The sequence below is a fragment of the Odocoileus virginianus genome, chromosome 9, assembly GCF_023699985.2.
Source record: "Odocoileus virginianus isolate 20LAN1187 ecotype Illinois chromosome 9, Ovbor_1.2, whole genome shotgun sequence".
Taxonomy (NCBI): Eukaryota; Metazoa; Chordata; class Mammalia; order Artiodactyla; family Cervidae; genus Odocoileus; species Odocoileus virginianus.
This window is the reverse complement of record NC_069682.1, coordinates 39,467,450-39,493,323: the sequence shown is the minus strand read 5'-3', so window position 1 is coordinate 39,493,323 and position 25,874 is coordinate 39,467,450. Positions and strand designations below refer to the sequence as shown.

At 53.5% G+C, this 25,874-nt stretch overlaps 1 protein-coding gene across 8 annotated transcripts; it reads right to left on the bottom strand.

The window, feature by feature from the left end:
- Positions 1 to 7,097: 7,097 nt before the first annotated feature.
- ENTPD6 (ectonucleoside triphosphate diphosphohydrolase 6) lies at positions 7,098 to 24,959 on the bottom strand. Of its 8 annotated transcripts, none has more exons than XM_070472250.1 (16): positions 24,763 to 24,943; positions 23,385 to 23,475; positions 21,865 to 22,019; positions 20,219 to 20,542; positions 18,595 to 18,671; positions 17,522 to 17,665; positions 16,548 to 16,623; positions 15,860 to 15,895; positions 15,088 to 15,176; positions 14,261 to 14,340; positions 13,617 to 13,681; positions 12,211 to 12,312; positions 10,125 to 10,265; positions 9,262 to 9,318; positions 8,286 to 8,398; positions 7,098 to 8,193 (listed from the first exon to the last, which is right to left on the bottom strand). In XM_070472250.1, exons 3-16 carry the CDS (start codon positions 22,001 to 22,003, stop codon positions 8,095 to 8,097), a joined length of 1,542 nt encoding a protein of 513 aa, XP_070328351.1. In that variant the 5' UTR covers positions 22,004 to 22,019; positions 23,385 to 23,475; positions 24,763 to 24,943; the 3' UTR covers positions 7,098 to 8,094. The 8 variants fall into 8 exon arrangements, with proteins under 8 accessions (XP_070328351.1, XP_070328352.1, XP_020733713.2 ...); XM_070472251.1 differs by having other exon boundaries at positions 24,785 to 24,943; XM_020878054.2 differs by lacking the exon at positions 15,860 to 15,895.
- Between the last annotated feature and the right edge of the window lie 915 nt (positions 24,960 to 25,874).

Here is a 25,874-nt window from a genome sequence, read left to right as displayed (position 1 = left end):
GATCTCGTGTCTAGCTTCTTTCACTTGGCCTCATTTTTTCAAGGTTCATCCATGTTATAGATAATGCTATTTTTACTGCCAAATAATATTCCAAATGCAAGGAGAGTCATTTTTAAAAATTCTTTTAAATCTCTTCTCTAAAGAGAAGAGAAAGCTGAAAAGCCTGGTTTACATTCCTCTCTCCCCTTGTTGCTTTAGAACAAGGATCTGCAGGCCCTGAACTACAGCATTTTTCTGTGCAAACCCGTTCAATCTGGAGCTGCTTTCCAGAGGGTCTGGAGAACCATCAGCTGCATAGGCTGATCACCTCTCTCCCTGGAAGGTATCTTTGGAGCCATCCCACTGCCTGTGTTCTATGCCACAAATGCACCACTCTGGCGCCCTCCTGACCTTCAGAGAAGCTTCCGGAGAGGGTGCCATACTGGAGATGTCTGCTTCCTAGCCACATCCACCCGAGGCAGACACTAAGGTTTACAGGCTGCACTCAGGCTCTTAAAGAGACGATTGTATCCACCAGTCAATAATGCGGCAAAGCAAGACATCTGGACTACCAAAGTGACAGAGGCAGTCAAGCCTGGAGCTGGGTTTTTTCTTTCTTTTCTTTTTTTAATGTGATTCTTTAAAATTTTTTTTTTATTTGGCAGACCTGGGTCATCACTGCTGTGTGCGGGCTTTCTCTAACTGTGGAGTGGGGGCCACTCTCCATTTGTGGTGTATGGGCCTCTTATTGCCGTGACTCCTCTCGTTGTGGCGCAGACTCGGTAGTTGCAGAGTGAGGGCTCAGCAATTGTGGCTCACATGCTTAGTTGCCCCACTGCATGTGGAATCTTCCCAGACCAGGGATCAAACCCGAGTCCCCTGCATTGGCAGGCAGATTCTTAACCACTGGACTACTAGGGAAATCCTGGAGCTAATTTTAAAAAATTTCTCTTGATTCTTTATTTTTCTAAATATTCCATGCTCATGAGTAGCATAATGATTGATTCTCCAGCAGGGAAACCCACTTTTGATAAATAGTTACATGCAAGGCCTGATGTGATGAAAAATTCATCAGGAGACACTCTTAACTTGGGAGGCACACCAGTTTGGGGTTTGGAAGCCTGCAGACCTGGGTGCAAGGGACCCCCTTCATCTCCTGTCACTGACCTTCAGCTCAGACATCCCAGCCCCTGAGCTGCATGATGGACTGTTGGCTCCATGCCTGACACCCAGTAAGCGCTCCATCAACACAGGCCATAGTTGTTATTGTAGCTCAGAACCAAGGGACGCAGCATGTGGTTTGCTTATCTGGCCACACACTCAACATAATTTTCAAGGTGAATCCAAGGAAGTGGGAAGTATGAAGCAGCCAGGGAGGCAACCGAAGCTGACCTCTCATCCCCCAGCAGGGAGCCCTTTTTGGGTACCCATGAATGCTGAACCTTGAATCAAGAGCCATCTTCTCTCAGGACATCTTTCCCCATTACCAGCTTCTCTGAGTCTGAATTCTGGCCTCTGGAGCCACACAGGCGGGGCCAGGCTCTGATAAACCTTTCAGGTTGTTTTATTTACTTTTTTAGACTGTGCCATTTGGCTTGCCAGCTCCTAGTTCCCTACCCAGGGACTGAACTTGCACCCTGGGCAATGAAAGCATGGAGTCCCAACCATTGAACCACCAGGGAAGTCCCAACCCTTACAGTACTGAAGACGGGGCTGTCGGATCCCCGCCCATCTAAAACCTCTTTCCAGGACTGTGATGTCATGATTTATAGAACAAAATATATGTTTGGTCTTCGTCCTGTTCCTGGCTCACAGGTCCCCAAACTCTGGGGCGTTCATAAGCATAGGAGCAGTGGGAGCATCTTTTGTTGTATTTGGTCTCTTATCCTCAGTCCTGTTAGCCCCTTCAATCATACTTGAACTTGGGTTAGTGAGGTGATTTTTGGCAAGCCTCCAGGTAACCATCTGGGTGGTGGCTGGTTGCCGGGGCAACCAACCAAAGGATTAGAGTGCTCAGGGAGTCTGCCTCTTTTAGGCCCAACCTCTGGGGTGGGGATGGGGGCTGGAAATCAGTGACTTAGTCAACCAAACCCATATAACGAAGCCTCCATAAAAATCCGCAGAGTTCAGGGTTCGGAGAGCTCCCAGGGTGATGAGGTGCCAGGAGGGTGGTGTGCCCAGGGAGCGTGGGTGCTCCTCACCCGCTCCTCACCCTCCCCCATGCCCTCCCCTCCTGTCCCTTCCGTCTGCCTGTTGGTTTGTATCCTGTGTGATGAACTGGCAATAAGGAGTAAACTGTTCTCCTGAATTCTGTGAGCCTCTCTAGAGAATTACAGAATCTGAGGGGGGCGTTGCAGGGACCTCTGACTTAGAGCTGGTCAATCGGAAGCACAGGTCTGATCCCAAGTACCTGGACTTGAGAAGGGCCTCTGAAGGGCGGGTGGTCGTGTAGGACTGAGCCCTTACCTGCGTGGTCTGGCGCCGTCTCCGGGTGGATGGTGTCAGAGTTGAATTGCAGGACACCCAGCTGGGCTCGGAGAACTGCCTGGTGGGAAAATGCCCACACGTCTGGTTTCAGCGTGAGGCGCTGACAGCAGATCGAGGGGTGAGTGGAGTGGTAGAAAACAAGAGTTTCCTCTATGAGGATGAACCCTCTTCACAGTTCATGGTCTCCAAACAAGGCATTTAAAATCAGCTTTACCAGAAATTGCACATCCAGGTGTGGCTTCTCACAGTGCTTACCTTGGGAGATGCAGTGTTTATATTACTGACCTGTGATGATTCTGGACACTTTCTGAAAATTCCTTTAGGGAATCGCCTCATGACTTTATTGCATCCTTGATTTTATCCCCAAAATGGTATTATCCATTTGTCTCCAACGATTATGAAATTGTTCTAAAAATCAAATCCACCCTAAAACAATGATTTGTTTTCCTTGAGAGTATTCCAAAGCATGTGCAGGGATACTGAAAGTAATGTAAAAATGAAAACTATATCTTAAAAAAAATTGTTTTGCTAACTTCTAAAACTCTTTCAGTGGGGGACGCTTTCTAATGATGACACAAAACCCGGCATTCAACAAGTAAGATAAATTGTACAAAAACTGTCATAAATTAGACAAATTTAGGGAATTCCCTGGTGGTCCAGTGGTTAAGACTTGGTGCTTTCACTGACATGGCTAGGATTCAATCCCTGGTCGAGGAACTAAGACCCCCCACAAGCAGTATGGCCACAAAAAGAGACAGAGAGAAATTGGATTCATTTGAATACATTAAAATAGTAAAACTGTGTATTGAAAAAATACTGTAAAGTAAAAATGTACTAATATTAATAAAATGGGGGAAATTTGCAACATATTCTGTCACAATAGCTAATTCCTTGGTATATAAAAGTTTCCTAAAAATCAGCAAGAAAATGACCATAATCTTATAGAAAAATTGTCAAGGGACATGAACAGATGTTTCACAGAAAAGGAAATACTCCTAGACATACACATACAAGATGAATTAGAATGGTGCCTAGTAAAATTATCAGTTATCATTTTTACCTGCTAGAATGGCAGAGCAAACAGCCTGACCAGAGCTGTGTTGGTGAGAGCTCAAGAAGCTGGCACCTGATTGCCACTGGAGTTGTAGGGAAATTTGGCAAAATAGTCACAATTTGAAATGTTCTCACCCCGCGTAGCAAAGCAAACCACCCACAAAACAAAATGGCAGCCTACTGAAGGGAAGAAAGTACTTACAAATCATATATCTGATAAGGGGCAAATACCCAAATTACACAAAGAATTCATACAGCTCAATAGCAAAAAACCAAGCAATCTGATTAAAAATGGGCTGAGGATCTGAACAGACATTTTGCCAAAGAAGACATACAGACAGCCAACAGACACAGAAAAAGATGCTAAGTATCACTCACCATCAGGAAAATGCAAATCAAAACTACAATAAGACATCATCTCATGCTTGTCAGAAAGGCTATCATCAAAAGCCAAGAATTAAGTGTTGGCGAGGATGTGGAGAAGGGGAACTTTTGGGCCCTGTTGGTGGGAATATAAATTGGTGCATTCACCATGGAAAATAATATGGAGTTTCCTTTTAAGGAAAATAGAACTACCATATGATGCAGCAATTCCACTTCGGGGACTATATCCAAAGGAAATGAAATCACTAATTAGAAAAGATACATGCACCCTGACATTCATAGCAGCATTATTTACAATAGTCAAGATATGAAAGCAACCTAGATGTCCATCAACAGATGAATGGATAAAGATGCGGTTTATGTATGTAATGGAATATCACTCAGCCATAAGAAAGAATTAAATCTTGCCATTTTCAACATGGATGAACCTAAAGGACATTATGCTAAGTGAAATAAGTCAGACAGAGAAAGACAAGTACTGTATGATCACACAAAATGAAGGTTGCTCATTTGTGTCTGACTCTTTGTGACCCTATGGACTATACAGTCCATGGAATTCTTCAGGCCAGAATACGGGAATGGGTAGCCTTTCCCTTCTCTAGGGGATCTTCCCAACGCAGGGATCAAACCCAGGTCTCCTGCATTGCAGGCCAATTCTTTACCAGCTGAGCCCCAAGGGAAATCCAAGAATACTGGAATGGGTAGCCTATCTCTTCTCCAGGGGATCTTCCTGACCCAGGAATCAGACCGGGGTCTCCTGCATTACAGGCAGATTCTTTACCAACTGAAGTATCCATACACATGGAATCTAAAAAACAGAAGTCATTGAAACAGACATCAGAATGCTGGTTTCCAGAGGTGGGACATGGTGGGGGGCGTGAAATAGATCAGAAGGTAGATTTCCAGTTATAAAAGTCCTGGGGATGTAGCATACAGAATGGTGACCATAGTTAACAATACTGCATTGCTTGTTTGAAAGCTGCTAAGAGGAGAGGTATCACAAGAAAAGGTATTCTGTAACTGTGTATGGTGACTGTTATGTTAACTAGACTTATGTATGTTATGTATGTTAACTGGACTTACTGTGATCATCCCACAACATATACTCTATGTCGTAGAGAGAAACTAACCCAGTTATACGTCAACTAAACCTCAATTAAGAAAAGAACAGTTTAAGACTGTCTTGGCTGGGGAACTCATTCCTACGTGAGATGGGGAAAGAGTGGTAGGCAAGCCCTTGGGAGCATTTTGAGTGAAGTCCTTCCCAGAGCTCTTCTAGGGGTTCTCAGAACTGTCTTCTGGAGAAAGTGTAGCTTCTTAAAGGACTTGGCTCCCAACAGGGCCCTGATCTTCACGGGTGCTTGTCACTCGAGCAGTTCTCTGGATTGACAAGGCTGCCCCTTCAACCACAACGTTAATCTCTCTCAAGACTCGTCCCACCTCTTCACGAGGGTGGGGAAGATAGATTCCCAACTCCACACAACAGCCTCTCAGAACCCGACCCCAGAGGTCAACCCCTCAGTGAGTCACCTAAGACCACAGAGCTCGAGGTATATTTCCTATTTTCTCGATGTTTAACCCTGTGAAGATGAAGGGGAAGTAAATTGAATGATTCTGAGTATTCAGAGGGTACATTTCATGTTAGGGAGAAAGATTCAGCTTAATCCCATTGTTTTCTAATTTCAGTCAATCCACACCTCTCCACCACCATTCAATTTAAGCAGCAATTTAACTTAGATTTTAAACTCCTTATTAAAATACGCTTCTGAGAAGCACCCTGAAACAAGGCACATTCGCATGTTGCTGCCGTTGGGTCTGCAGTGTCAGGCTGGTTCACGCACGTATGCAGGAGTGCAAGCTGGAAAGCACGGGGTCTTGTCATATAGACGGGGTGGCTACTCTGAGTGAGCGTGGGAAGGTGGGTGCAGGACCCATGGGGCAGGGCACGTGGGTGGGAACCTCTTGCCCGTGTGCATCACCCACAACGTGCTGGGATGTGCATTGTCTGGCTATTTTTGAAAAAACAAGAGCCTGCTTTATTATCACAAAGACAGTGAATGACTTGCATAGTCTGCTCGGCAAATGTTCCATGACTTATTTGGGACTCTCTTGGGTGACGTCCAGTTGTTTACTTTTTCAGACGTGAGATCACCAACCTATAAATGGACCAAATCAATTTTCACTTTGGCCTTCATGCATTTTTGATTCCTGGCCTCTGGAGTCTGCACAGTAGCTAAGCTTCTAGCTATCGTGGAAGGAAGGGGCTGGGAGGCCCGCCAAGGTGGGGGTGCAAGATGCGGGGAGCCAGTTTTCATTTCCTTGTCAAGTGGATCCTCAGGCTTCAGTCCGGAGGTGGCTTTCTGTCTGGGGAAAGCATCTCCCCACTGTCTTTTCCTGCTGTGTCCATACGCAGACCTATGTCCCCCACCTCAAGGTTGACACTTTGGGGAACCCACTGGGCAGAGGGCTGTTGGCTCCGGTTTTCAGCATCTGTGTCCTGATGGCCTGCCCCTAGCCCTCTGGAGTTGGGGATGTGGTAACCCCCACCTAGTCAGGCCCCTGGGGAGAGGGTGCAGACTCCCCATGTCTGTCCGGCAGGCTCAGGTCTTCTCGGGTTTCACACCTGTCTCTCTTTCCTGGTCCTGCACACTCAGAGGTCAGGGCTCCATCCCTGAAGGCCTGACATGTGGGCTTATGCAGCAGTCATGCCACTCTGGACCCCTTCAGCCGTAGGGGTCTAAAGGCTACACCTTCAGGCGTAGGAAGGGTCTGTCTGGTCTTTGTCCTGGCTGTGACCCACTTCTGCTGGCCCTTGATTAAAACCAGATCCTCACAAGACACACTGCAGCTGGAGGTCAGTGCCCGCTCCAGACCACTCGGCCCTGGAGGTGATGAGCCTGCAGATGTCAGTCTCAGAGGGGGGCTCTGCTCTGCTGGACCCCAGAAAAGCCTAGACCTCCACAGGCCCACCCCGGACAGGGGACACCAGGAGTGCCCAGTGGAGCCTCTGTGTGTCCTGCTGCTGCTGTCTCCCCAAGAGGCACTGACGGGACTTTAATCCTGCCATCACACATCACCCACGGGGGCAGGTTTTTGTTTCAACTTCGGTGAACGGGAACGTCCCGTGCCCAATGTGGGCGCTGGGGTGGAGGGACAGTGCTGATGCTCACCAAGAGGAATCAGAGGAGCAGAAACCCTGGAAAACCCTTTATTTCAAGTGGAACACATGAGGTTCAGCTTATTTCGAGAACTGTACATTCACCACAGGAGCAGCTGTGGGCCTGGGGCCCATAGAGCCCTGTGCCTGGCTCGGCCAGCACCCCGCGAGCCCGTGGGGGCTGGGCCGCCAGAGGGTGGATCCGGGGCTGTGGCCGGGTGGACACTGCTCGGCGGCCAAAGGCTCAGGCAGCGATACATCCAGTGGGCTCAGGACACAGCTTCTGTGCGAGCGCTCAGCACCACACAGACGTCACTCTCTCACACACACACACACACACACACACGCGGCTTAGGACACAGCTTCTGCGTGAGCGCTTGGCACCACAGACGTCACACACAGACACACACACACTCTTCACAGCACTGCACACTCACACACACCCATACACGGCTCAGGACACAGCTTCTGCGTGAGTGTTTGGCACCACACAGATGTCACACACAGACATACACACACTCTTCACAGCAGCGCACACTCACATTCAGACTCCTCGGGGAGCCCAGGCAGGTGGGCCACAGAGAGGCATCCCCTCCAGCCCCACCTCCCACGCTCAGTGCCAACTCGGCAGCTGAGCCTGAGGCCCTGAGGATGCGGCTTCTGGATGATGTCACAGTCCACACCCCCGGGGACGCCAGGCCCACCAGCCCAGGGGGACGCCCGCTGGAGAGCAGCACAGAACAAGACTCCTGCCATAGGATGCGTGTCACGGCCGCCCCAGGCCTGAGATGGGACAGTGTGGATGGCAGCGGGGCCGCCCTGGCCTCAGTCTGCTCCCCCTGCCCCGTCTGGACACCGTCCACCTGGAGCCAAAGCCTGGGCTGCGTTCCAGCGCACCCAGGGGCTGGCGTGTGTGGCCGTGGGGAGGAGGGTCCCGGCCGGCACCGTGGCCCCCATCCCGCAAGTTAGGGGTCCTAAAGGGGCCTGCTCTCACAGAGCCTGCGCTTCTGCGGGGACGGCTGGCAACTTGGCGGCTACGCGGCGGGGCTCTTGTGTCTGCTCAGGGAGTCGATGTAATGAAAAGTGGCGCCCAGAGCCCAGCTGGTCTCCACGTTGTCGATCTTTCGGGTCAGCTTGAAGAGACAAGCGGGGAGAGGAGCATGGGTGTGGGGAAGGTGGGCACGTGCTCCTGAGGGGCAGGGAGGGGGCACCCCAGGGTCCCTACCTTCAGCACTTTGTCCCCCGGGAAGCCGAGCTCCTGGAGCAGCGAGCTGACGTAGGTGAGGTCCAGGCACAGGAAGGGGCTGGGTGGCGGCCGGGTCTCTGCCGTCCGGCACACTGCGGGGGACACAGCTCCTGGGTGGGGGGCCGGGCCCAGGCCGCCAGCTCCACCCACGCGGGGCCTGCACTGCCCAGGGCCTCCCTGCTGGTCAGAGCCCAGCACCAGCAGGGACTCGAGGTCAGCCCGGGGTCCATCACCCACCCCAGCCCTGTCTCCACCCGGTGACCCCAGCCACCTCTCCTGGGTGTGGACCCCAACCTCCTGAGGACTGGAAACACCCTCGAAGCTGTTGAGAGAGAGCAATCCACCCCTCTTCACGAGGACAAACCACCCACAGCCTCTGCTCAGAGCCTTCTCCCGCTGGTGTCCAGGAGACAAACCCAGAAGTGAGGAGGATGATGGAAAAGAAGCCTTTCTGGGGGCAGGGGGAGGGGAAGGTCTTTCAATGGAGAAATACAGAGTTTAACTCCTTGGACCTGCAACTGGGAAAGGGACTCAGGGTGGAACCGCTACAAGCGGCCTGCACACCTGCTGGTGGGGAGTGAGGAGGGAGGGGTGGGCAACCCGCCCCCGGCCACACCCCAGGGGTACAGATCTCGGTCCCCCCTCTCTGGGCTCTGCTGTGCAGGGGTCCCTGGCAACTGTGAATCTGCTGGGACACTTTGGGGGCTTGAGGTTACCCTAGCCAAACAGAATCAGAAAAAGTGAAATCAGGTGAGTCCATGCCTCACACCCCAGGACTAAAACCCCCGCCCCCACCACACAGGGCACAGCGGGCTGGCGTCTGGCCAGCTCAGTGGCCCCTCACACACTCACACCCCTGAAGGCTTGTCTGGGCAACAGGCAGGGGCCGAAGAGCAATTCCGGGGCCAGGGCCTGCCTCGAGCCTGGGACGGTGTCCAGCCTCCAGGCCACTCACCATACTTGGCCGCGATCTCAAAGTCCTCAACGACAAGGCTGCCTCCCTTCTCCGCATCTGTGGATGAGACCAAGCGCCCCGTTGGCACCAGGGCTGCGGAGCAGGTGGCACCGAGGCCCCAGGGCCCACGCACCCCAGGGGAGGGGTCCAGAGGTGGACGGCTGCGTGTCTGGGCATCAGAGAATGAGGACGACGTGCCCTGGCTCCAGCTGAGGGGAGCCTGCAGGCAGGGCAGCTGCTCAGATGCCCCAGAGAGAGGGACCTGGGCCCAGGTGAGGGGTCACCTTCCCCCATCCCAGCCTCATCCTGCTGGCCGTAGCCCACATGAGACCCAACAGCACAGCCAACCTGATGGCCTCTGTCTCTCTAGCGCGATTTTCTATGCATACTAATGTTTCATCTTTGCCATGGACAACGTTCTGACACCCTTAATCTATCTCATCAAAAGTCATTTCCAGTCCTGGCCCAGTGAAGTGACCTCGTGACCCTCTCGAGACTTTCTAGTGGGTCACCAGTCCCAGACTCCCAATGCCGTCTTCTGCTCTGATGGCACTCGCGGGTCGGGAAGGGGTCAGGGTGACACACATAAGCTCCTGAGGGTGGTCTGAGGAGTGGGTGCCAGCCTGGGTGCCAGCAGCTGAGGGTTTGAGAATCACAACAAGTGAGAGGAGAATGAACCAACAGCCAGGAAGCCTTCTTGCACTAAGCAGCTCAGAGAACTGAATTATTTATAAAAGAGAGGCCTAGTACACTCTACTCACGACAGGTCCCTGCCCTCCCACCACCCTGATGTGACTGGCGAGCCCTCTGCCCGAGGTCCCACACCCCAGGCCCCTACGTAGCAAACCCAGCCCCACCCTTACCTATGAGGCCCACGTTTGCGGCAAGGTCGTAATAGTAGGAAAAGGCATAGAACTCCACGTTCTTCACTTCCTCTGTCTTGTGCACTTTGTTTCGAAGGATCTCGGACACTCGGCGGGCACACAGCTGGTAGAGGCTCCCCGCTGGGATGAAGGGAAAGCAGACTCAGCAGTCATGGGGCTCTGGGCATCTGACCACGCGGCCCAAGGTGGCCACAACCTGGGGGTGCTCACCAGCAACCTTTCAGGGGCCACGCGCTAAGGCCAGGTCAAGGGGAGAAACTGTGAGCATAAAGGTGGCTGGAGGGTGGCCCCAATCCTGAAGGCCAGCAGCCTCAGGCTGGGCTCCTGGTGCTGCCCTCACACAACCCAGTGGGTCCACCCCACGCTCGCCCTGCCTGCCCTGCACTCAGCTCAAATGTGTAGCGTTGCACCCACTTCACCAGCCACCTGGGTGGGGCCTGCACCCTCTCCTGTCACAGAGAAGGGGGGCTGGGCCTCAGTGGCAGCTTGCCAAGCTCACGAGACTGGTCATGACACTTGCTCAGAAGTGTGACACACACAGACTGAGTTAGTGGATGTGGATGGCCCACAGCCCATGCCCAGACCCATTTCTGATCTTGCCCGAGCCCTGCTCCACGTCTGACAGCAGCTCCATCCAGCTGCCCCGTGGTCCCCGAAGGCTCCCCCTCGCCCTCTGGATCTCATTTCCCTGCCTTCTCCCTGCTCTGACCCTCACACTGCCTCCTCCTTGCTCCTTAAATGCAGCAGCCAGCTCAGGGCCTTTGGTGAGCTGCCCCCTCAGCTTGGAGCTCATTGCCCAGCTTGTCACATCTTGTCTCTTCATGCCATGAGGGCTTCCTTGGTTGTCCTTAAACCACGACCCCCCTTCCCAGTCCCCTCCTGTTTATTGCTGGATAATCAAGAATAGTAATTTGCTCTCCGTCCTTGGTCCCTGACACAGAGCTTGTAAAGACTTGTAAGGCCCTGAGTGGTGAGGGTGAGAGGGGTGTCCTGTTATTCTCAATAAGCCTTAATTTTGTGCTAATGAGGTGACTCCCAGTGGGACCCTCGAGGGCTTCAGGATGGGGGCTGGTGGTTAGAGGAGTCGGACGTTCAGTGCCCCCGGAGGGCATGGGCAGAGAGCTGGGGACTGAGTCAGTCACCACCGGCCACTGAATTGATCAGTCCCTCTGCAAGAAGCCTTGGAAAACGCCTTCACGAAGGGGTTCAGAGAACTTCTGGGTTGGAGACGTGTGTGTGTGGGGGAGTACCCTTAGGCGGGGGGCTCCAGGCACCCTCCCCATATGCCTGCCTTCTGCCTCTCTCCCATTTGTTTCCCAGCTATGTCCTTCAGAAGGAACCAGCGACAGGAACGTGTTTCCCAGAGATCTGTGATCCCTCCCAGCAAATTATTGGATTTGAGGACAGGGTCAGAGGACCCCCTGATTTGTAACAGGTCAGTCAGAGGAATGTGGGCCCAGCACTTGCAAAGGGTGTCTGAGGAGGGAGGCTCAACCCGAGGGGTCTCTGCCCTGACTCTGTAAGTGTCAGAACTAAGCTGAATCACAGGATACCCACTGGGTATCCAGAGAGCTGGATGGGCAGGGGAAAACCCCACATTTGAGGTCAGAAGTGCTGTCTGTGGAAACAGCCCCATCAGTGGCATGTCCAGGTTGGACACGGTACCTCAGTAACCCTTTCAGAAGAAACTCGGAGCACAGAGCAATGGGGCGCTGTGGGTGAGACAGGCCAGGGGCTCCTCGGCCTCTCCTGTCCTCGCTGGAGCACGGGCCAGGGTGGCACAGTCCACAGCCGGGCTTGGCTGTCAGCTTGAGCCTGGGGGACGTCCAGGCCCTTCCTCACTGGAGGCCTGCTAGGAAACCTGGCCTCTGGAGGAGCATCTGGCGGCAGATAGGGAGGCCTGTGCAGGGAGCCCGCGGGAGGCAGGAGCTCCAGAGCTGTTTATCTCATGGGCAAGTACAGGCCAGTCTGTGAAGGAGGCTGGACAGGCCCCCCGCTTCTCTCAGGTGCTGGGGGATAAGGGGCTGCCGTCAACCCTCCTGAGCCGCCCTCCTCCATGCCATACCTGCCTCCTGTCCTGCAATCCTGTACGTCACTTCAGCATGCTCCCACTCTCCTCTGAAACCGGCAGACAGACAGGGGCTGACCAGCTCCTGTCCGTCCTCAGCTGAAAGAAGAGAAGAGGTGAAGAATGATGAGTCCCATGGAGGGCATCCCATGGCACCAAGAGCCTCAGAGGGTCAAGGGAACACGCTTCCTTCCTGCCGTGAGGCTGGACCTCTGGGAGCACCCCAGGTCAGCAGCAGGGGGGCAGAAACCCCAGCAGAGCCATTCCCAGCTCACTGCCAAGGAGGGGCTTCCAGGTTCCAGGTGATGGAGCAGGGGTGGGGCCAGGACCCGCAGCGGGTACCTGCTCACCAGAAACCTGTGCAGCTGGGCCCACAACTGGCAGAGGAAGGGCGGTGGCTGGCCTCCCGCTGAGTGCGCCCCTGTCCTTGCTGATTCTGGTATGGGCCCTCCCGCACCAGTGGAACAGCCCCCACAGGACCCCAGGAACCCCAGCAGGGATGCCACTGCCTGTGAAGGCAGGAGATAAAAAGGACTGTTGTCTGCAACCGCTCAGTCTGGTGTGTGGTCTGCTGAGTGACGACAGCTCATAAGGCAGGAGCTGCCATCACACTTGGGGGAGAAACATGGCTCCCCTGCTGCTCTGATGGGGCAGAGGAGGGGTGCAGGAGGGACAGGACCCCAAGGCTGGGGCAGACGGGTAAGTGGGTGCCTGCCATCCTCCGCTGACTAATGGATGTTTTCTAGACCAGAACGAGGCTGTAGGTGTTTGTGAGACACGGACACGGTTTTGGTTTGCAACAAAGGGGACACTGTTAGAAGTGTAAATGGCAGGATCTGAAATATAGGTGCTGAAGCAGGACATGTGTGAAAGAGGATTCCAGGGGAACAAGTGTGGGCTTGTGCACGTCTGACCAAGGCCTCTGGGGGGACAGGCTGAGGTGGTCTCAGAGCAGAGCCCTGGCCTGCCTTGGGTACACGGTTCCCTAAATATTCCAGGAACTCAAGTGCCTGCTGGCAATGTCTGGCTTGTCTGAGCCAAGTGCGTCAGGACAGGACAGCATGCAGAGGGCCTGGGAGCAGACAAAGGCTTTGTCCCCAAATGCCACACCTGGAGGAAGGTCAGGCCTGTTCCAAGTTCCCTCCAGTGCAGGAGAACACAGGGCATGATCTCAGGAGCTGCCTCGTGGTAAATCCTTATAAACAAGCCGATGCTGATGGTGTTGTTTCTTAGGTTCCTAAGACGTTCTCCCTTAGTGATTCAGAAACCACTTCACTAGCCATCTTTCTTTAAAAAGTAACTGGGGAGGTCCTCAGGGGCCCCCAGCAAGGTCTACGGGCACACTCTCCAAGGCTCCCAAATCCTGTTGGCCAGAAGGGCTTTGGACACTGCACCCCACTCACCAGGCTTCCCCTCCTCGCCTCCCAGGACTGCCAGTCTCGCCGACATCAAGCCAAGCCCCAGGTAGCTGTGGAGAGAGTGCCCTGGTGAGGAGAGGCCGCCCAGAGGCCCAGGTGCCGCTCTGCACGCGCCTGGGCCTGTCCACTGGACCCAAGGCGGCAGGGGGGCCGGGGCTGGGCAGGGCAGCAGCCTCCTGCTTCTCCCAGGAGCTCCTCGGCTCAATAAGCCAAGACCCTTCCTTGGTGGAGCTCCATCAGGAGCTGTGGACACCGCGGAGTGTGACAGGCAGGCCTCCACCTTCATGGTGCGGACAGGCCTCGTGGAAAGAAGCTACTTAAGGTGCCAGTGGCAAGAAGGTGACCCAGAAAACCCTTGCACAATCCATGGGCTCTTCCCCACTTCCCCAAAAGCCTCTTCCGAGGCAGAAGAGAACACATACAAAAGCAGAAATACTTCAGGTGAATTTTAAAAGGAGGAAAAGGGAAGAGGAAGGGGGAGGGGGTGGCCGCAGGGGAAGGGGGAGGCTGCAGACGGGTCCACGGCAGGGTCCGGGGACTGAGTCTGCGGACAGTGCTCTGGTCACTCCCCAGGGGAGGCCTGCGGTGGAAAGCTGAGCCCTTGTCCACCCTCAGTCCTGAGGACGCACCTGTAGGAGTAGAGTCTGTAGGTCCTGTTAAACACCTGGAGGGATGTGAGGAAGCTGGGCGGCGAGGCCTGAAGGGTGCCCTGGGAAGAACACAGGATTAGCGCTCCTTTCCTGCTGGCCTTTAAAACCATCCCCCACCTCCCTCAATTCATTTGAGAGAGCAGGGATATGCACAGATGTATTCAATTAGCTTTTCATCAAATCACAAGCCATGAAACAGCTTAGACCAAGCAATGAAGCACTTGGATTTTTCCTTTTTTGGGGGGTTGATCTCAGCTCCCTGACCAGGGGTGGAACCCTCATCCCCGGCAGTGGAGTCTTAACACTGGACTGCTAGGGAAGTCCCATGTCTCCCCTCTTTTTGAGTGATATTTATCCATTTTGAGAAATATGGCCTAATCAGAACAGTTTTGAGTATATTTAAGGTTCTTCCATTAAAACTAAAAAATAAAAATAAAAAGTGGTGGATGAGGAAAGTACTTTTTAAAAACACCATGCAATCTTAACTGGAAATGAGTCCATCCTGAAAAGGAGTATGACCCTGTCCCATGTGAGTCAGACTGATGGCCCCTCCCTGGAAGCCCTTGGTGGGCAGGGAGGAACCCACCCCACCCTCTCTGCCCATAGGGCTCCAGGTAGTATCTGCTAATAGTTTATCACCCCAGCAAAGAGCAAATTCCTATTTTTTTTTCTAGGCAGAGTTAAAATCAAACTAAGCAGGATTCACTGTGTGTGATGACCCCCAGGAGGGAAGCTGAGCTCACGGGTCTCCAGGGGGCTGCGGCTCCCCCACAGGGCAGGCAGCCTTGGGGGTGGGGGCTGGTTACCTCGAGTCTCGGGAGGAAGGTGATCTGGGTGGACCCCCCGCCCAGGTCCAGCATGCCCACGCTGCCCCTCCCGGAGGTCTTCAGGCTGCCTGCAGCACCGGAAGTAAAATCCACATGGCAATGACAGTTAATAAACAGAACAGAAAAAAAAAAAGAAAAAAGGGGAGAGGTCAGAAGCTAGGCCCTTCCGTGGAAAGAAGAACAAGACAGCAGAGGCTGCAGCCACTTAAAAATCTCCACATGTTTGGGGGAGGGCACGAAGAGCAGCTGCCTGGTGGGGCCTTCATCTGAGCTTTCACCTGGGCTCTGGACCTGCCCCTGGCATGGCTCTCCACTCCCGGGTGACAGAGCCAGCAGGCAACTTCCCTCCCTCTCATCCACTGTCAGACATGCAGGGCATGTCCATAATTACAACAAAGGGACAGAAACCCACATCCAGAGAGTCATCTGAGACAAACGACTCCTGTTTCCAAGGACCCATGTTCCTGGTACCTGGTCTTCCTCCAGCGGGACTTCAATTATAAGGTAATCGGCACTTGCCTCACTTTCAACATTGACTGGGGTGACTCAGGGCTTTTCTCAGGAATGAGGATGCTGCTGCCGCAGGCCACAACCACCCCTAGTACCTGCATCCACAAACTCGGGGCCCGCCCCACGCTGGGGTGAGTAACACTGCAAAACCCTGGGGAGTTATTTTAAAGAGCAGAAATGAGGCTCCTGCTCTCAAGACCAGGGTCTGTGAACAGTGGGCTCTGTGATGAAGGGAACCCACCTGTTAAGAAGTTCACGGTGATCCACGCAGAAACACCTGCAGGATAGGGTCACAAAGGGCACCTGAGAGGCTGTAATTACAGCACCGGGGGCTCAAGGGCATGAGGAGACCACTTCCCCACTACTCTCAGCCTCTGGATTGGCTACGGGAACGGGCGTCACTCAGAGCCAACAGTGGCTTCTGGCAGACTGCTCTAGAAGACACCACAATAAAAGCCGGAATGCTTGGCCAAATGTCCCATCCTGCGCTCCCACTCTTTATTGACTGCCTTTTTTCAGAAGAGAAGGGACGAGAACCAAATGTTCTCTTTCCTTCCACCCACACAAACTCTTAAGGTCACATTTAGAGTCGGGGCTGGTAAGGAACCTTATTAAGCGATGCTCTTGGAAATAAGGCAACAGCAATGTACTCACACAGCAACTGGGGATTCTCTCTAAATGTTCTGAGAAGAGAGGATTTGTTTTCAGGACTGTGATCTGTGCCAGGCTGGCAGCCAGTCACGAGGAGAACCTAACACTGGCCCCAAAAAGGAGGCTCTGAGATGGTCAGACTGTGGACAGGGGGGTGGGGCAGGGCTGTCACTCCAGTGTCTATGCCTCTGGCCAGGGAAGGCTCCAGCGAGATGCTGACAGCAGTGCTGCATGCAGCCCGCCTCGAGGGATGGGCTTGCGGCACTTTCAGTAACTACCTTCGTCTGTCCCGTTCATGATGGAAACACAGTCGTCCCCCACAAGGAATGGCGATGCCTCAAACACTTCTTTCACCTAAGTGTAAAGAAAGACGCATCTTTAACCTTGAGAATCTAAACTCCCAGACCCCAGTCACTGCCCCGCGTTAGGACAGGACAGGAGGGGCGGCAGGAAGCCCCATGGGGCAGATCCCAGCCCTGGGCCCCCATGCAGACTGGCGGGCATGTGCCCAGGGGATGGCCTGGCACAGGGGAGGTGGACGCTGGGAGAGCTGCATTAGGCTGTAGCTCCTTCTCCATGTTTTAGCCGTAACAGATATACAGAAACATCAGCATGTCTGCACTTGTGTCCCACAATCTGACTTGAGCGCATGAAAGTAGTTTCTATAAAGGGACCTTGACAGGCTTGCAACAACGTCATTTAGTAGCTGACAGGTGCAGAAACAGCTTGGAGCAGGACCATTTTGCTGAGAACACTTTCCCTGATTCCTGATGGTTAAGACTTCTACAAGCCCCTGTCAAAGACAGGCTCCAGGGCCACCTTCGGGAGGTGTAGTGCCTGGGCACATGCCAACAGCCTCCTGAGCTGTCCCACCTGAGCGTCAAACCAAGAGAGGGGCCTGCCCTTCCTGCGAGGGTGACCAGCTTGAGCCGAAATTTCAAGAATTCAGGTCCCACTGCCTCAGACACACAGCAAGTCCTTGGATGGAAGGAAGCCCTTCAAACATATTATTTTTCACACAAACTTGTTCTTTTTATAAAACAGGTTCATTCTAGAAAACATGAATGGCTTTAAACATCTTGAGGAAGAAAGCATCATTCATCCACAAGCCCTCCACCTAAGGTGACACTGTGAACATGTTGACATGTTTCCTTCCTGTGAGACCTTCTTCAGGGTCCTGCTTGGACGTGGATGGATGCTCCACAGTCTCAGTTATCATCAGCCAACCCTTGGGGGAAATGGAGGTGCTCACCTTCTGCAGCAACTTCTGAGCCTTTTCTCCTGGCAACAGGCGCAGACCAGCTGTGGCTTTGAGGACCAAGGGGGTGGCCTTCCAGAAGTCAAAGGGGATGTCCTGTTTGGCCACGTCCAGTAGCTCCTGGATCCCTGGGGTGCTCTGTGGACGTGGTGGGTAAAGCAGGGTTGGTCCACCCGCAGCATGGTCATGGTTGCTCCCCACCCTTTAGGCTTTATACACCTGTAAATGTATTTTTTCCTGACTTTACAAATTGACAGAAACAGTGACTCAAGTGGAGCTGGCGCGGGCATGGGCTGGACCGGGGTTCTACACTCTGGCCTGGCCACCTCGGGCAGTGCCAGGTGAGCTGCAAGGCCTCGGCACACCATGAGAGAATTCCAGGGTCCCTTATGGCCCTAAAATCCACGAAGAGCGACACCAAAGATTCACCTGCTGGTATGCTGAGCGCCACACACTGGACCAGGGCCAGTGTGTGTATGTGTCTGTGTATATACACGTGTGGGGCGGTGTGTGGTTGTGTGTATGGGTATATATATATGGTGTGTGTGGCTGTATATATGGTGTGGTATATGTATGTGGTGTGTGTATACATGTGTGGGGTAGTGTGTGGTTGTGTATGTGTGTGTATATCTGTGTAAATACACGTGTGGGGTAGTGTGTGGTTGTGTATGCGTGTATGTGTCTGTGCATATACACATGTGGGGTAGTGTGGTTGTATGTGTGTGTGTATATATATAGTGTGTGTGTCTGCACATATGGTGTGATGTATGTGTGGTGTCATTGTGTGCGTGTATGTATACACGTATACATGTGTGGTGTGTATATGTGTGTGATATGTATGTGGTTGTGCACACATGTGCAGTGTATATGGTGTGGTGTATATATGGGGGCCTCCCATGGATACCAGTGTCCTCCACAGACCCCCTAGGCTATGGAGCATCCCAGGTCAGCACAGCAGAGATGCTGCCCTGGGTGGACCACTCTGCATCTGAGAGGAAGAGAGTCACTGTAATAAGGCTACAAAAGACAAACTTGATGAACAAAGAAACATGAGAGAAAACTATTACCTTTTCAACGTCATCAGCATAAGCAGAAAGACCTGGCTTCAGTGCTTTGAAGGTTTCATGGGTCAAGGTGGGAGTTTCTAAAGAAAAATCATGTTTTATACAAGGTACAAGTGTGAATATAAACACAAATCCAGGAATCTCTACAACTATGATGAGCCACACTTTTAAGGCAGACATCTGAAAACAACCTTCGCTGTTTCTTCTCTAAACTCTGCCTCTTTAGTCTGGCTAAATGAGGAATATTATACTTAGTGTTTCAGCTAGAACTTTTCCTCTCAAAAAAAAAAGGACCTTATTTATTTACTTAGGCCACACTACGAGGCATGTGGGATCTTAGTTCCCCAACCAGGGATTGAACCCCTGTCCCCTGCATTGGAAGCATAGAGTCCAATGCATGCTTAACCATTGGACCACCAGGGAGTCCCCAAATCAACTTTTCTGAGGTATAATTTACACACAAAAAACCTATCCATTTAAAGTGGTTAAAGTTTAACACAGTTAGTTCTTGCTGATTCAACAAGCAGAGGAGCAGGGCAAATGATTTCAAACTAGAAAAGTAAAATAATTTTCTTGATTCTAGCATGGACACATTACAGGTTCTAAAGAATATTTCATTCTTCTTTTTAAAAAATTCAGTGTCTTAAATTCTCATGTGCTTACACCAGGGGAGAGTGTTCCCAGGCACACCGAAGCAGAGCAGTGTTGTCAAAATACAGACACGAGGAAAGGTCAGGGACAAACTTTTTGCAAGGACATCTCTCCAAAGAAACTACACCAGAACATGGCTACTAAAGGGTTATACGCTGACATGTGTTGCCTTAAACTTAGCTTCAAATCAATTCTGGAGGTAGGCAAAGTCCAGCATATGAACATTTAACTATTGTTAACAAGTTTAAAAGTAAAGCAGATGAAAAGTGGGAAAATGTGCCACAAGAGCCCTACAGGGGCCTCCTGAAGGCGCCCAGTGCCTCCAGGTCAGCTCAACGCATAGAAGGGTCAGCACAGAAGCAGAGAAGAGGGACCCCAGATGTGAGAACTGGTGAACTGGTGAACTTGGAGAACTGACTCTCCAAGGTGGGGGGTACTGGGCAACACTGGGGGTCTCCCCATGGGAGAAGCCAGCAGGTAAAGATGCCCAGCTCTACCCTCATCCCTCCCCAGCCCCCACCTGGGAAGCAGGCCCCTGGGCGATGGCCGCAGTTCCCCTTTCACTGAGGCCACGGCCATCGGGCACCCCCTTGCTGTCTGGCCCCAGTGGGCAGCTCCGTGTCTTGGCTCATGTACCTGACTTTCTTGAACTCTCGGCTCCCACTGGCCTAAACCTGGGGCTACCAGCTGCCTTGAACTCAGCCCATGTGACTTCTGGCCTAAGTCATGGTCCCAGCCACCAACCCGCTGGGGACGCTGGGAGGGGACAGGACACCCCCACACCCTCTGAGATCTCAGCTGCTCTTAGCTGGTCACCAGACACCAGTGTGAGTGAGGACATCGGGGACTTCCGAGAACCAGCCCTGTCGACAAGCTCCCCGGGGAGTCCCGGGCGGGAGGTCCGGTCCACCCCAGGGCCTGTGCTCTGCTGTGAGATGGAGGGCAGGGGACACGGTCGGGGCTTTCTGCCCAGTACCTCCAGGCTGCCGGCTGAACTGGAAGACGTGCACACGGGTGCCGGTGCTGCCCGCGTCAAACATGATGCCGTAGGAGACCTCAGGTCCATGGGCAGCCGGTCCTGGGGGACTGCGGGCCTGCTGGCCCCTCCGGGCCCCCGTGGCCGCCTCGGGGATGCCGAGGAAGGCCTGGGTGGCGGAGGCCCAGTGCCACTTGATGTAGGCGACGTAGATGAACAGGCACACAAACAGCCCCAGCGGGTACGCCACCTTCGTCATCCTCAGGTTCCCATTGTTTGGTATTTTTCTCATTTCTTCGTGTGCGGAAGATGGTGCTAGAGCAGCTGGTGGGAGGGAGAGGGGCAGGAAAAACACGCTAGGCTGTGAGGTTCCAGGCCAGTGGGAAATTCCTGTGTTCAGGGACAAAATCTGTTCAACCACAATTCTTTCCACAGGGACTTCCCTCGCGGTCCAGTGGCTAAGATGCTGCGCTCCCAATGTGGGGGGGCCCAGGTTCGATCCTCGGTCAGGGAACTAGATTCCACATGCCGTAACTGAGACCTGGTACAGCCAAATAAATAATAATCAATAAATATTAATTACCTCCCCGCCGATCTGCATTTTTCCTGTGGAATCAGAAGCTTCATTTGCTTCTCAGAATGATTCTGGATGGTGGACTCCCCATGGAACAGAAGAGGAACTGAGATTTGTAAAGACTAGACAACCTGTCCAAGATCGATGTTCCTGGTGGTGCCGACCAGGGCCACAGCCCCCAGGCCCATGGTGCCCTCCAGGGGCTGGTCCAGGCAGACGGCTCTAGACTCGGTGCTATTTTAAAAGCCAAGTGCACGCGGTGTCCCTGGACTTTTCAAGGGAACAGACGTATATCCAGTTCATTCTCCCCAGTCTCACTTTTCCTCCCACGTTGGTAATTTACTTTCCAAAGGTTTAAACTCTGGTCCTTTAGGGACTGCTGCTGCTGCTAAGTCACTTCAGTCGTGTCCAACTCTGTGTGACTCCATAGATGGCAGCCCACCAGGCTCCCCTGTCCCTGAGATTCTCCAGGCAAGAACACTGGAGTGGGTTGCCATTTCCTTTTCCAATGCATGAAAGTGAAAAGTGAAAGTGAAGTCACTTAGTCGTGTTTGACTCTTAGCGACCCCATGGACTGCAGCCCACCGGGCTCCTCCGTCTATGGGATTTTCCAGGCAAGAGTTCTGGAGTGGGGTGCCACTGCCTTCTCCTTGGGGACTCCAGAGCCATACAAGATCAGAGAAACAGCTCATTCTGGGAGTTTCATAGCAGATACCCCCTTTCATTCACATGCATGTTTCTGCCGAGAAGGAAATCATGCCCATGAGCTTTCAAAGTCCCTGACAAAATAAATTGATTCGGCCCCACTATTTTTGGTTCAGCGCACCTCAAAATGGAGGCCTTTGCTCAATGGAGGCACCAGGCAGGAACCAGAGGCTCAGAGGATGAGAAGGGAGGCGCCTGGTTGTCTGGGCTCCCCCTGTCCTCAGGGACGTCCACCATCTGTCCACCTTCACTGTCAGTTGTGGGAGGTGGAGTGGACACCCCAGGGGAGGGAAGACAGCAGTGCTAGCTGGGTGGGAAATAGGGTGCATGCCCATGGGTGAGCCCCTGGTCAGGGAGCTGGTCTCACCTGTAAGTGGTGGGGCTCGGTGCTCAGGATACAAAAGACAGTGGGGGAGGAGGGCTGGAGAACAGCATGACTGCACTTGCCGGGGAGGGGGAGTGGAGGCCAGGTCTGGACAGCAGGGAGCAGTCTTGGGTGGACTCATGATACCCCCAGGATGTCTGGGGGAGGACAGACAAAACAGTAGGGGATCTAGTCCTTCAGCCACACCTGGATGCCCGCAGCCCCTGGAGCATGGCCCAAATCTTGGGGGTCCCTGTGCCCCTGCTGGGGGGGGCCTGCCTGGAGGCCTGGGGATGGAGGGGAGACAGCACACCCCTCCCTGAGCTTCTGCAGCTGGGATCCAGGCTCCTTGGTGCTCTCCCCTCCCACTCTTGAGCAAGCTGCGGTTCCTTTATGCCTTCCTGCCCTCTGGAGAGAAGGGGCCTCTCCGGAAGCAGGGACCAGCCCACTCATCCTGATTTCCCGACCACAACACAAGGCCAGAAACCAGCAGCTGCTCAGCCAACACCTGCAGGTGAGGAAGGCTAGCTGATGATGCAGCAATTCACCGGGAGGCATGGAGGATGCTTCAGGACCCTGATGATGGCCATCTGAGATGGGAATGTTTCGGCAGGAGATGGCAGTGACCAGGTTTTCCACATGTGGAGTTTGAAATGATGGCAGGACTCCATTTGGACACAGAACTGAGCCTTGTGAGAGATTCTAGGTTTGGGGTTGGTGCTTGAGCAGCCATCCTCCAGCAGCCAGCTCCACCCAGGAACAGGCCCTTTCAGAGGCTTCCTGTTTTTAGGTTATAGTAACTCAAAGTTTCCCATGGCTAAGTGATCTCTGAAAAAAGTACTTACAGATTAAGTTCTAAAGCAGCTATTTCCAAGGATGGTTAGCAAGGACCATCTTGCTAACTAACATCTTACAACTCTGAAAGTGTTTTATTTTTACATAATCAGTTTTTTTTTTTTTAAGATAAGAAGGGATTTATTAGAATGTAACTTGTGAAGCTTATAAGCGGGTGGGCGAGAAATGCCATGCCCTGAGAACTTACTGGGCTACAGTTTTCTAATCAAAGGAAAAGTGGGAAGGCGGAGAACTTCCTGGTCTTTCTTGAGTAGATGTGATGCTTCCATCATTAGTTCCTCCTTCAGGTTGGGCAGGGGAGCTTTCTTGTCCCTACGGGGTCAGGCTAGGTCCAGAAATTATTGTTTTTCTCTGTGTGCAGAGAGCATGTCATAGGGATAATTAACTTACTGAGCTCACTGTTTTATTGTTTATGAGCAAATTTCATCATGTCCTATGTTAGCCTGAGAGCCATAGTACACATAATCAGATTAACGGGTAGAATATTACATTTTGAGGCAAAGGCTGCTCTTAATTAAATTTGTCTACCCATTTTAAAAACACCACTTTAAACACGCTATGAATATATTCTGTTACCAGAGCCCACAGTGCGGGCACCTATATACCCCATGATGACTGATTTCCATACAACAGGACCAATGCCCAGGAATGTCTGTAAACAGACTTGCCTGGGATCACACGGTTGGCACACCTCAAGGCCGAGGAGGTTCAGGCTTCTGAATCCAAATCAAACGTGCTTCATTCATCACTTCCCTGTCCCTGTGAATACAAGGCTACTTCAGATGACCAGAAAACACGTGAAGTTACATACACATAATCATTAAAGTTACAGGGGGCCTCCCAGGTGGCTCAGTGGTAAAGAATCCACCTGCCAATGCAGGAGCCGCGGGTTCGATGATCTCTGGGTGGGGAAGATCCTCTGGAGGAGGAAATGGCAACCTACTCCAGTGTTCTTGCCTGGAAAAATCCCATGGACAGAGGAGCCTGGTGGGCTGCAGGCCATGCGGTCACAAAAGGTCAGACATGACTGAGCACAATCATTCAAGTTACACAGCAAGTTCAGGGTGGCATAAACAGGTCTAACAGAACATAATTCTGAGGGGGCCCGAGCCAGGAACAGCTATGTCCCTGAGGCTGGAGCCTAAAAGCCAGTTTCATTCCTTGGGGTAAGGGGCTTGTCCAGAGCTAAGACAGTCGCAGGAGGTGGGTCACATTTCGGTGACACTACCGACACCTCCCGAGAGGATCGCCAAAGAAAATAATTTTCCTTCAGTTTTGCTCTTTAAAGGAGAGTCTAGAACAGCGCTGATAAGGCAAGGTGGTGGGGAATGAGGACTCGGCTGGTGGTGCGGCAGGATGTAGCTGCACAAAGGCAAACAGAGGTTTGGCTGAGCTAACCTGTCTCCCAGTTGGCTACAGCAGTGGGGTGGGGCTGCCTCCCCCTGTCCTAGGTCAGCGCAGCGATGTCCCGCCCCACCCCCCGGGCAAGCTTTCTAGGAGCTGGGGACTGGCAGGTCGGCTCGCGAAATACAAGCTCTATCCGATTTAGATCTGTAGGCCCGTTTCTTCAAGGGTAAAGTTCCCCAAAGGGCCGTGCGCGCAAATGACTGCCCAGATGCTGAAAACCTATCCAAAAATTAAAGCGCATAACCAAACACGAATCCCCCTGGTAGGTGTCAATAGGCTTTCCTCCCCTGCTGATCAGGCCCCTGTCGGGTCTTCTGCGCCCGGGCTGGGAGCGGGTCGGCAGACGCCGGCTTAATGAATGAGGCAGGCTCCGGGCTCCCCGGGGTGGACACCCGGGAGGTCTTGTCCACTCCCGTGCCAGAACACAGACATCAGCGGAGCCCGGGGTGCCAGTGACCCTGAGGACACCTCCAGGCGCTGCCGCCCGAAGACGGGAGTAGCCGGGCTCCGGGTTTGCACCCCGGAGGCTCCAGATCTGCCCCGTCCCCCGGGGCGAAGCGCACAGTGCCCGGAGAGGTGGGGGGGAGGGGGCGGGGAACGTGCATCCGCACCCCGGGGCCGGCGGAACCCGCCGCTTACCCTTCAGCGCCCTGAGCCCCACCTGCGGAGCGGAGTGCCGGTCCCCGGGGAGCTCACAGGCCTCCGAGGCCGCTTCCCCGCGGTCCTGCCACACCAGTGTCGGCACGGCCTCCACCCCCCGGGTCCGCGGGCAGAGGACCCGGGAGCCTCGGCCCCGCCCCCGTGTGCCCCGCGTCAGCCCAGTGCGCAGGCGCAGCGTGGCGGCGGGGGGCGGGGCGGCAAAGTACGCAGGCGCAGCATGGAGGCGGGGTGGGGTGGCTGGGGCGGCCCAGCGCGCAGGCGTCGTGGGCCGGGTTGGTGTAGTCCTGGATGACGCGGTCTCGATTGTGTGGCTGACTAGCTCTCCTCCGCGGCACGGCGGAGCAGGTCTGCATCTTGCTTGGCCGGAGTCAGCCCTGCAGTCTCACAACCTTGACTAGCCTTGGAAGTTTTGATTTTTCTCGGGTTCCCCCCCACGACATCTAAAGTCCCTCTTTTCCCTTAAGGTAATTCACAGTAGAAAATGCCACCACGACAGGCCAGGCAGTGCCGTGGCCCCCATGTTCTTGTCTCTTCCTGGAAGCGGCCCCGGTTCCTTGCTCCTGGTCAGAGCAGCCGTTCACGCAGCCCTGTTTCCTCAGGGTCCTGCTGGCAGGGCTGCCCACGTGTCCCCTCGGCCAGTCTCCTCTCTTGGCCACAGTGCGGCCGGCCTTCCAGCATCTCTTACTGTGGATGCGCCCTCGTGACAGACGGCACCCTGCCAATGGGGTGTCTGTGCGCCCCTTGCAGGCCTGGCCCTGGGAGAACTTGGTGGTTCCTGAATCCCGGGATCTTCCTGAGTTTGTTGTTGAGGCATGGGCAGTTGAGAGTGAGTGGGTGCTGACAGGTGGATGTAGGTACAAAAGTACTAAGGCCAGGCGTGGGCAAGGGGGTGCGTTTCCTCACTGCCAGCACCTGGTGGGACACTGGCCTCATTTACCAGGTTGTGTGGCTTAACACTGACTCTGTTTGATCAGCTCCACCTTGGGCTCACAGTGCTACCACTTCCCTGTTCTGGGTGACTTAACTTTAGCTGGCTCATAAGTGACGAATGCCAGCCAGGTAAGTTCCCATCAGTGTTTTGCCAGGCCTTC

Bases quoted from the DNA above. Each gene is read 5' to 3' on its own strand.
- ENTPD6 (XM_070472250.1), bottom strand. From the start codon at position 22,003: ATGAGTCCACCCAAGACTGCTCCCTGCTGTCCAGACCTGGCCTCCACT. The intron at 15,177-15,859 runs GTGGGTTCCCTT...CCGGTGCTGCAG, and splicing joins CACCGTGAACTTCTTAACAG to GCAGCCTGAAGACCTCCGGG. The intron at 8,194-8,285 runs GTAGGGACCCTG...TGTCTCTTCAAG, and splicing joins CGGGGGACAAAGTGCTGAAG to CTGACCCGAAAGATCGACAA.